Here is a 12,205-nt window from a genome sequence, read left to right on the forward strand (position 1 = left end):
TTTAATACATTTATACCAAGAAGCAGGAATTAAAAAATAGGTTTATAAATAGAACAAAAGCTGAGAATTGTTTAAAACATTTGTGCACGACTGTGTTTGGTTTTAATTTGTGTGTTTATGTAACAATTAAAGCTTCTTCTTAATTCCATTTTTTTGTGTTTATTATCATTATTATTTCCAGGTCTTGGACAGTGAACCCGTTCTTGGTGGCTTACTCTTTGGTTCCTGTATTATCTTCATGTCGTTCATGGTTCTCAATCTCCTCATTTCTGTGATTCTCAAAGCACTAAACGAGGAGAAAATTCACCACAAGGTAATGTTTTAAAATAGTTTATTTTAATCAGAGATCTCATTCACTTTGCTGTAAACACTATCAAATATCTTTATGCTTTTATTTGTTAAACCTTTATTTTCATTTAATATATATATATATATATATATATATATATATATTGCTTAAAGTATAGTTTCTTGATTGGGGTGGCCATTGGCATGGCCGTAGCTTAATCTGTGGTGGTCAATGCCACCACTGGCCACCCTCTGGCTCCACCATTGCACCTAATGGTGGATAAAATTGCTACCTGGCCAAGATATGTCACTCAGTGCCGCCTCAGACAAGGAAAAAATATCTTCTTCTATTCTTTTACACAGTTTAACTCCTGACCGCTTACATATCTTGCACCACAAACATGAAAATTTACCTGCAAAACCTGCTCAATTCCAGTCCAGAAAAAAACACTCATCTTGTTAAATACGCATACACAAATATACAACTTTCACTTTTCAAATCCTTCAGCGACAGGGGACATCAACGCACCACTTATTAGTTTGTGGTAAACTTTGAACATTTTTTTTTAAAGCATTTTACTCATGTGTGTTTTTTTTTTAGTTTAATCTTCCTATCAGTTGCACTATAGATTACATTTTCTTTAAACAAATAAAAGGTTAAATTTAGCCCCAACAGAGCAGGGTTAATGTTGTATTTATTTGTTTAAAATAGTAACATTATATTAACTTTGCTCCTCATATGCCAATCAGAATTTATAAAGTCCTTATTTGCTCTATTTACAAATAATTTTTTTAAGGAAGAGTTTGCATGTTGTCTTTCTTAAATTACAAATAGCCATGATTGTACATGTGTCATACTTGAGTTGTAAGTATCATATTTGGACATGGCTATTACATTAGACTGTAAATTATCTGTTCTTTTGCATAATTTGGTACAAATAGAAATACATTTCAAAGCAACGTTGATTTCTAGCTGCAGCAGGAGACTTTAAAAGCCTAATAAACTGGAAACTGCACACTACTTGTGCAGTAAACTGATAAAATGTGACAAGCTGAGAAAACTTTCACCTGGTGAGAAGCAAATCAAAAAAAAAAAAAAAAAAAGACTTTTTGTTGAATAACATTAAAATTTCAGACAAATGCCTGTTTTTCTTCATATCTTGTGAGTTTAAATGACTGCCTGCAGTGACTCTTTACTTTGTTACCGCATGTTGAGCAGAATAAATTACTTATAACTCATTATTTGACATTTCAATATATAAAAAAAAAATCAAGAACTAATAAATTCATCTTGTGACTGGCAGCACCTGTCAGAATATCTGTGCTAAAACGTGTAAATCACATGCTGCCGCATAGATGCTTCCGACAGACAAATTGGTGTGAAATGGGTAGAAATTACATTAAAAGTGGCACCAGTGTGTACTCAGGGTTCATACACTGATCAGAAGTTTATGATGATGGACAGGTGAAGTAACACAGTTCATTGTGTTCGTTCTGCTGGAAATAAATGATCCTGTCAGTCCAACCACTACCAACAGCAAACAAAACCTGCTGAAAACTCAAAGGCCCTGTTCATATCTTGCCATTTATATTAGGTTTCACTATCAGTCACTGCACTGTAGCTTGCTGATGCTTCTGTAGAAACTACAACACATTCAGACTCCTGAACTACAGGATTACTTTGTAATAAAGACACTTTTTAGTATTTTGGGTAATAGTTTTGCAGCAATATCTCTTCCTACTTAACATACGTGACAAAAGTATGAAATAATTACTTCACAGGGTTCAATGTCCAAGCAAAAATGTACATTTTAACCTGTAAAAACCCACTGCTTGTCACGGTCAGCGGCCCCCGCTGCCCCCCCCATCTGCCTAAGCCTCTGCTTTCTCCTTCAAGCTGCAACCAGGAACCAACTGTCACGGTCAGCGGCCCCCGCTGCCCCCCCATCTGCCTAAGCCTCTGCCTTCTCCTTCAAGCTGCAACCAGGAACCAACATTTATATCTTCAAACAATCATCCCACAAACTAAATCATTTCCTTCCACTTCTAGGTTCTGTCTCTGTCTGCTCTTTATATTTTTGTTGTTCTGCTCTGTGTGTGATTTTCTGTTTATCTGATTCTGTTATTCTCCACTCACTCCTCAGTCTGCCTCTCCACTCAATCTTTATCATTCACACCTGTCCCTCATCAGCCACCTGCCCAGGTGCTCTCGTTACTCACTCTCCCTCTGTCTCATAAAAAGCCTGTCTCTCCTTCACTTTTTGTCCGGTGATTGTTCTGTGTTTACAGACATCTCAGTCCTCTTCTGTCTTGTTTCTTGTCCACCTGATTATCTGCTCTGCCTGGTTTCTGATCCTATCTGCCCAAGTAAGTTTTGCTGCACCGACAGCCTTTTGTTTTGTTGTTAAAAAGAATAAATTGTTTTTGTTTTTGAACTCCTGCCTCGCTCGCCTCTCTGCATTTGGGTTCCGACACTGAGGATCGTGACACTGCTGTGCTACACCGTTAGAATTTCACATCAGCCCTATATTTATTTAGGTGAATATAATGCAACATAACAGCACTGCTGTCTTGCTGTTGAAACAGCACAATATATCTTTACCGTGATGAACAAAGTAAAGAGAAACTCATCACACTGCATATTACAGTCCACTCTGTTGAATACAATCCAAACATTTCATAGGATTCATAAACAGTTCATTAAAACGTAGCCACAAAAGAACAACAATTAAAACAAAATATGGTGTCTTCAGAGTATTTCCAGGCTGGTTGTTTTAGTTTTAATCAGCCGACAGATGACGGACTAACCCTCTGCCCGAGACATCCAGGTTATAGCTCTGCTGCTTCTCTGGGTCTCATCAGTCCATTAGGAGGTCCAACAGGCTCAGGGTGTCTGAGAAAAGATTATGCAATATTTGTGAATAGAAAAGGTCCAGTTTAGAGGGTATTCACATCTAAATTTAGTATTATCTGATTGCTATCATATCTCTCAGGATGTTAGTGCAAGAGCTGAACAGGGCCAAACATCACAACAAAGACTTTCAAACGCTCTAAACTGAACTCTGATAGGACCGAGAGAACTGGACATAAAACATATAATGCTAATCTAATGCTATGACTTGTTGCTTTGATGTTAAATGTGGGTCTTACTTAATGTTTACAAAGTGGTCATAATGTTATGGCTGATTGGTTTACATCTTCAAAAGTTAGCAGGTGTTAATTCAGTTTCGCAGTAATTAAAAAGACTGAACATTCTTTTTAAATAAATAGTTTTTGGTAGGGATGCACGATATTGGATTTTTGGTCGATATCCGCTGATATGTTAAAACTTATTTAACCAATAACCAGTACCAATATTTTATATTCTTTCCTTTGTCAGAACATAGCCCTCTTATTTAGGCTCTTTTTTATTTACTACAAAAATTGTGTAACAGCTGTAAGAACTGGTGACATATATTCAGTAATAGCCATATGCAAAGCACTTTAACTTATATTAAATAAAATGTTAAATATTATTTATAAGCATTAGTCACCTGTGATGCTGTCTCATTAAGTTGTGGAGGCTTATTCCAGGTTCCTATAGCTGCAGTGTGAGATCCTGTGCACTCTTGTGCATGAAGGACAGCCTTTTTAAGCTCATAGTTTTTGTCTATCCATTGTGCCGTAAGACTAATCATGCTAACGGGACTAACACTTGACGTCCAAATGTCTGTGGTTAAACTCGCCCAAGTGCTTGTAACTCGAGTAAGGCTACGTCAGAGAAATATCTCTGACTAGGGACGATGTAGAGAGGCTCAACGTCGTCCAAAAATCTTAGGAATCTGATATCAACAACAACAAAAAACGTCACACCGCCGACATTTTGACTTCTTCCTCTCCACTATGATCAGATCAGGTAGGCGTGTGTGACGTCATGACGTTGTGCTGGTGCTGCAGGCATCCTTGTCACTGCGTTGTCATACAAAAACAGCGTCCTTTATACCGGTGTTATTTTGATGGAATGCCCCATGTCCGATATTTAACTTTAACGCTAATATCATCTGATACAGAAATCAATAACATTGTGCAACCCTAGTTTTTAGTTTTGCATGTGCAAGTTTTATTAACCTGCATGAGTCTGAAATTCTGTTTTCATGACGTTGGAAGGATTGCGTCAGGTTCCTAAAACACAATTATTTTCTTTACAAAGCTTCTGTTTCATACAACTGTTAATTTACTTTTATTAACCTGTTGGTTCCTTTTCACCCCAAAAATTAATTTGATTGTTTGACAATGAAATATTAGTATATTAATCGTTTGGTTCATACTATAAATGAAACATTTATTTATTATTATAGCTATTGTTGTCCTGAAATAAGAAATCCTTTATGGATTACAAGCCACAAAGACCGAACAAAAACATTTGTTTTTAAACTTAAAATTGCTAATTAGAATAAAGAAACTCATTAATTTCTCAGTCCTTACATTTCCTTTCATTTTTTCTAATATATGAATCTTTTGCTCACAACCAGAGCAAGTTGAGCAGTTTTAGATTGAATTAGCAATTTTCAACACTTTTTCTAAAAGTAGGTGTTTTGTTACCTGAGCATACCTGACAATGAACTTATAAGAAAGTACACGTATTATTTTAAGTGCTTAACATTGTTCTGTACACATTCTGAGATGCAAGGCCTAATTTCTACTAACTGGTTGCAAACTAACTTTGCAACTCTTTATTTACAGTTATTACTCTCTTTACAGAAAGTCTGATTTAAGTTGCATCAAAAAAGTTGTAAAACAGATGAACACTTCTAATAAAACTCCAGCAGAGCTTCAATTTACCGCAAAATTAGGTTGTATTATAAAAAAGTTAATAGATTAAACTGTAATTTTTTTTTTGTTTTAGATTATTGAGTGAACAAATGTAACCACTTTTCTTCAAACCTACTCTGCTGCACTTATTTCTAACAGAACTTCACTATAAATACAGAGCAGAAAGATCAATAAAAAAACTGTTTTGGACTAATTAGAGATCTAAAGACTGATTGATTAAATTTGAAATATCAACAATGAAGCAGAGCATAAAATATATTTCCCCCCTAAAAGCTGCGAAGTTGTAAAACAACAACAAAAATATCCCTAAAAGGAAGTTTTTGCTGTGCCAACAAATAAAAACAAGGGTTTCTAACAACTCTGTAATTTTAGGAAAGAGGTTTTTTTTTTAACCAGATAACATTTTTGCTTATGTCTCTGACTTTTCTATGGTTGCAATATATATATATATATATATATATAATTTGGACACACAAATTAAAGAAAGATTATCATCTCTGAACAGTTTAATGGTGCAAAATGCATACATTCTCAGAGTCAGAGTCAGAGTCAGAGTTTCTTTATTGTCATTCGCACCTCATGTGGTACATGTGGTGGAGCGAAATTATGTACACAGGGTCCCAGTTACATCCAACAATAAAATGTATAAGAAAAACAGTAATAACATCTAAGATATGAACTAAGAAAAACATCAACTAAATATACACTAAGCACTCATAACATAAAACATTGAACATCACCACAAACATGAACTGTTTGTGTTTGGTGCACTAAAAAAAAATGTAGTGTTGAAAAAGAAAGTCAACATATTTCTGTTCCAAAGGTAACCAGTATTTAAATTTCTGAATTTTTTGCACAATGGTTGTCAAAATACAGTATATTGTATGAAATCAAGGTAAAAACAAAACTATTGTTCCGACTATGTTAATTTTGGGACAAGCACAATTTGTATCGCTTTATTTTATTTCAAAATTTAAAACGATTTTGAACAAAGATGATGGACATTTAGTGCCCAGTTCTTTCAAGTGTGCAATGCAGAGTCATATTAATAGGATCACAACAGCTATTCCAACGTACCTGCATCCCATTTGTCTGCTTTCTTTGTGATTCTGAGAAAATCAGTTGGACCTCAGTAGTTAGTTGTTGCAGCCTGTGGTGCAGAACACGACTAGGATTGTTGCTGAGAAATCTTGTTTTGGTCACATAATTGCAGCTGTCTAGACAGTTGGAGCATTCTGCAAACAGCTATCCCCAAAGCAGAGATCAAGTGAAAATGAAAATAATTAATGACATTTAAATGTCCCAAAAGTCATGTTGACATCTAACCGTGGCAAAAGGGCCCGATATGTTGAAAGTTAAGTGACTGAAGCTTTACGATGCAGTGAAAGCAAAATTCAAATCAGGTTTTGTTTTGTGACTCTCTGCTTTGTTGTTATGTGGAAGACTTTCAACATTTGTATCTTCAGTGAAATTGCAGGTCAGATTTTATCTCTCAAATATCTAGTAATGTTTTTCAGAGCCTTCTGATTTATTTTACAAGCTGCAATATTAAGGCATCAAAAACTTTAAGCAGTGGTCCCTAATCCTGATCCTGGAGGGTCTCTAACTGCATTTAATTTAATTAGCGTGCATGCTTTTATCACGGCCTATCTAATGTGTTGAACCCACATGCAGGAAGGCAACAAGGAATTTTAAGGAGTACATGAAGCACGGCAGGAGACAGGAAATGAAAGCCATAATGGACAATCCACAGACAAATGACAGGGCACAAGGACACTGAATAAATAGGGACACTAACGAAAGAGAAACACAGGAGAGCAGCCAAATACAAAGAAGACAGAAACCCCACAGTTTTAGATTGCTCTCTGTTTTGACGCACCTGATCTTAAATGAATGAGTGATTAACAGGCTTCTGTGGAATTTGAAGACATGCTGAAGAGCTGAGAAATATCTAAAACATGCAGGATAATGGCCGTCCAGGATTAGATTCTCCAGCCTTTAGCATTTCATGGATAATCTTGTCCACCCCAGAGCTGCTGCCAGGGCACTTCTTAAATACCTTGAAGACCTCTGCCTGTGTCTGTATTCTCAGCACAAAGCCAAGTCTGCCCTTCATCAGAGTTGGACTTTGCTAGTGCTTCCCCTTGTCTTCATTCCTCTGTGCAGTATCAGTGGACAGCATTTCATAGAGATTGTGGGAACAGGTTTGGAAATCTCAGGGTCTCGTGTATGCTTTTCGTAAATTATGTGGTTTTTGTGGCCTCTTTTGTGGCCATATCCCTCAGAATGCTCTGGGCCATTCACAGCTGAGTGTGAAGTGTCCAGTATGAGAGTCAGCTCCTCTAAAGTTCTGGTAATGCATCACAAGACTTTTAGACATTGGAATTTGCTGATGTGATTTTAGAAGGTCCTTTTGACATGGTTAATTCATTCTCAAAGATAAACAGCTGATAAGTCATCCCATTTTGTAAAATTTTCACAAAGACACTGTCAATACTTACGATATTGGGAAAATTGTGAGAACGTGTCCCTATGCTGCCCAGTCCAGATGTACTCTCTCTCACACATCACCTTTACAGCTTCTGGGGACTGGTACTCTCTCTCTCACTTAGTCAGCACAACCATGGAGAGCCACCGGTTCACCATGTTGTCCCCTGCATGCACAAAAATTGTCTGATCTTCTTTTAGAAGTTCTTTTGACAATAAGTTTTACTTTCTTTACCAATTTTGCTAGAGCAGTTGTAATGATGACTTTGTAACCTCTTATTATAAACAAAAACACCTACGACCAATCATACAACGCTTGTCACATACACTGTAGGAAACATGTTCTGATTAGGGGCAATGCACAAGATGAGGTCTCAGCAGGGGGTACGAGTAGAAAAATCTGGATGGACAGTAAACCAGTCTTCAGTCTGAGGATATGGTTCTGAACCAGAAAAGACAAATATTATTATTATTTTAATAGGGGTGAAGCTCTACCTCAAGTGGAGGAATTCAAGTTTCCAGAGAGCCCAGTATGTTGTGGTGAAGAAAGCTCTTAATTTGCTGGTCAATCTCTGTTCCAACCCTCATCTAAGGCCATGAGTTGTGAAATGTGTCCAAAAGAACAACATTCTGGATACAAGCCTTTCAAATGAGCCTCCTGCACAGTGGGGGCTGGGCTCAGCCTCAGACAGAAGGGGAGCAGTGCCATTATCTGGGAGATGTTTGGATAAAATTGCTCTTTCATATTAAAAGGAGTCAACTGACGTGGTTCAGTCATCTGATTAGGATGCTTACTGGGTGCCTGCTGCTGGAAATTTTCTGGGCACATCCCACTGAGAGGCAAAACCAGTGAGGACCCAAACCTGCTGGAGGGATCATTCTATCTAGCCTTGGTATGCCTTGGGCTCCTACAGGAAGAGCCAGGGAGCTTTGACCCCACAACCAAACCACAAATATACATCCAAAGCCACATATTGTAAGATGGTTGGCTAGCTGGGTAATATTACATTTAAGCCTCTTTTTGGTAAAGTTTAATTCTTGTTGCTTCCAAACACCACTTGTCTCCCACTGGGAGTACACAGTGTTTCAAACCTTGGTGTGGAAACAAAGCAGAATGACAACAAGCAGAATCAAAGCCATTTGCACAGGGGTCACACTCAGGATAGCCTTCAGAGCAGCAGGGAGTTCCATCCACTCACATTTTCTCTTGAATTCAAATGAGCAGTGTTAAGCAATAATTTCAGCAATCACAGAATGTGTCTTTCATCTCTGCTCCTCTCTGAGGTTTGTCAAATCTTTGTGTGGATTATTAAAACCAAATGTGTCAGTCTGCAGGATTTAAAACCGCCGGTCTTGATTCCCAGCATGAAGATGTTTTTTAATTGTGAAAAGTCATGAGATAAAAGTCAAACCTTTCCCTTACAAAGTGCAATATTTGAACATCACTCATAATTTCCAGTGATAGTAATTTCAAATTGCATAAAAGGGAAAGCAATTACTGCAAATTAAAGTTAATAGTATAAAGAGCTCTTTAGATATTTTGAGCTTTCATAGTGTCAAGAGCTCCAGTTTTTTCATGTTTATCTAACAGTGATTTTTTATTTTTTCACCCAGCCTTCAGAAGAGGATGAGATTGTCGACCTCCTGCTGAACAAAATCTGCAACTTATTTGGCGTCAACAATAAAAGCAAAAAGGACTCCACGGGGCTGGATGTGAGTGGCAGCAGTGGCTTGGCTCTCAATAACAGCAGAGATTTACTCATCGCCTCCTCAGCTGATGTCAACATTTATCACAAATCTGAAAAGTGAACCCCACGTTTGTGTTTAATTTCCTGTTTTAGTGTGATCACTGAGTCAGGCTCTTTGCTTTTTCTCTGTTTGGTGAAAGTGTTAGTGTAGAAGAATGACAGTTTGATGGGTTATAATCAATGTTATTTAAAATAATAATACAACTAGTGAAAAATTTACATATTTAGTATTTTAGCTTTGAGTAGTCGTTGATTTTAAATCTCAGTTATGTAATTAGTTATATTTTACCTTAGTAATATGTAAAGACAAATGTCTATGAAAAACTAGGTTACATTTTCTGAAATAAAATCTACATATTTTGTATACATTCAGCCCTTCATCTTTTCTCCTTCCTTTTCTGTCTTGTAAATCAAATGCTTCAATCATAGAAGTGCTGTGACAAACATCTGTTTATGTCTGGCAAAAATAAAAGCATACTCTCACCTTTCATTTGCCTTTTAATTTCAGACTAGCTGCCTTTTTTTTTTCCAGTACAGAGTTTAAAGGATCGTGAACTAACACAATTTTTAAACTTTTTTTTAAATAATGGTATCTACTATAAGACAATTGATCCGATTCCCAAACACCTTTGATTTTGTTACTTATTTTTACTATTGATGATAAATATTCAGTAATTCTTCTGTGTTTTGATTTTCTACTGAGGGCATCTTTGCAATATTAGTCTTCTCTGTTTCACAGCACACACAAATTAAGCTTGTTTTATTATAAAATCAGAACATCATGCATTCAGTAAAGTCCTTGTGCACTGTTGGAACGGCTGTTGAGGGTAAACAAATTTAATTCATCGAACCCACCATGAAAAATGAGGGCTGACTTTTGATGGCAATCTGTCTTTTGACTCATATCAAAAGTTTAGTCTATTTTTGGATTTCCCTGTGAAGAAGCTAAGAGCTACAAAGTCATTTCCAATGTTTAGATTAGGATGCTTGTTCAAGCTTTTATTTAATCCCACTGCCCCACACTGACTTCTCTAATTTTAGTTTATCTTATCTTACTTACCTCCATAACGTTTCCACCGATGTCTATCAAAATGTAGCTCAGCTTTTAAGCAGGTTCTCCAAGCTCCATCATCACTGATCTCTCAACTCTGGTTCTGCTCTGAACAGTTAAGTCTCTGCATGTTGATGCACGTTTGTATATTTTTAATCTTTTACAGCTTTATGTTACCAGGAGGTTGCCTGACCGTGAGTAGTTTTGTCTCTAAATCAAGGTTGACAGATTCTTTGTAGTTATTGCTCAGATTCTATGAAAGTCTTTGCCTTTTATCAACATGCTGAAGAATCAATGGATTTATCCAAGAAACGGCTGAAATCTTTATTTTAGACTGACATTTTGGTAGTATTCTGTTTTTATTGACTTTCTACCTGCTTACATTATAGCTTCTTTTCCATTTCACATTGATTTTTTTCTTGTTGTTTATTGTCCCTTTCCTGTTATTTTGATGTAAAATACTTTGTAATTTTTATATACTGAAAGGTTATATGTAAACTACATACATTTTGAAACATTAAAGGCCGTACATTTTCTATTTGACCTTGTTTTTTTTTAAAGGGTAGAGTGCTTTCTCCGGGTCAGGGAGGAGGTCCTGCCCCAAGTGGAGGAGTTGAAGTATCTCAGGGTCTTGTTCACGAATGAGGGAAAAATGGAGCGAGTAATCGATAGGTGGATAGGTGTGGCATCTGCAGTGAAGCAGTCGCTGTACCAGTCTGTCGTGGTGAAGAGAGAGCTGAGTCAAAAGGCAAAGCTCTCAATTTACCAGTCGATCTACGTTCCTACCCTCATCTATGTTTCATGAGCTTTGGATTGGGACCAAAAGAACAAGATCTCTGATACAAGCGGCCGAAATTAGTTTTCTCCGCAGGGTGTCTGAGCTCTCCCTTTGAGTCCTTCTTGGATGACAGAGCTTCTCACCCCATCTCTGAGTAGAGCCGCTGCTTCTCCACATCGAGAGGAGCCAGTTGAGGTGGCTCGGGCATCTGGTTAGGATACCTCCTGGACGCCTCCATGGTGAGGTGTTCCAGACATGACCCATTGGGAGGAAACCCAGAGGAAGACCCAGGACACGCTGGAGGGACCATGATTCTTGGCTGACCTGAGAATACCTTGGGATTTTCCCGGAGGAGCTGGCCCAAGTGGCTGGGGAGAGGGATGTCTGGGCCTCCCTACTTAGGCTGCTACCCCGGATAAATGGAAAAAGATGGATGGATGGACCTTGGTTTTTTTGAAGGTTCCCATGTTTAAACAGATGCTCAAAGTTTTGACAAAAACAGTTGCCATCATTTTCTCATTCTTGAAAAACAAGCACCAGATATTAAACAATGAAGTAGCTGTTTCTGTGTTGGTGTTTCTGTTTTGTTGGTGTTTATAGCTCATATTTGATGCTTTGTCTCCAACACACTAAACGTGGTTTTAAGAATTTCTAACCTAGATGAAATTGTTTTTTCCTGAAATGTTTCGGACACTTTTTCGATGCCCTTCAAATATACAGTGCATACAAATAATGTTTACAGTGAAAACATGTTTATTTGCATTTAATGTGACAGTTTAGAAATGAGGAGATTCATGGTGAAAGAGCTGCAGTCAGTCAGTGATTGCAGGGTTTCATTTGGAAACCAGAGTTTCATTTGCTGCTTTTATAGCTTGGCTGAAAGGATTCGCTCCTGTTTGCCACAGGAGCCTTAGTGAGGTGGGGTCAGGCATAGAGTGTCCCCTTTTACATTCATATTAGTGTTGGAACGGGGGAGGCTGCGGGTCTGTGCAGTCCAGTCATGTCCCTCTGGAGCAAAGAGACTATTTTTTTTTTAATATC

At 37.4% G+C, this 12,205-nt stretch overlaps 1 protein-coding gene across 1 annotated transcript in view; it reads left to right on the forward strand.

The window, feature by feature from the left end:
• LOC119418818 (polycystic kidney disease protein 1-like 2) overlaps nt 1-9,396 on the forward strand; it is a 37,901-nt gene extending 28,505 nt beyond the window's left edge. Inside the window, exons 33-34 of the mRNA XM_037686111.1 lie at nt 182-313; nt 9,202-9,396. Coding sequence (XP_037542039.1) covers nt 182-313; nt 9,202-9,396 — 327 coding nt within the window. The remainder of the gene's footprint in view (nt 1-181; nt 314-9,201) is intronic.
• The last annotated feature ends 2,809 nt before the right edge of the window (nt 9,397-12,205 follow it).

The sequence above is a fragment of the Nematolebias whitei genome, chromosome 13 (assembly GCF_014905685.2).
Source record: "Nematolebias whitei isolate Nwh7 chromosome 13, NemWhi1, whole genome shotgun sequence".
Taxonomy (NCBI): Eukaryota; Metazoa; Chordata; class Actinopteri; order Cyprinodontiformes; family Rivulidae; genus Nematolebias; species Nematolebias whitei.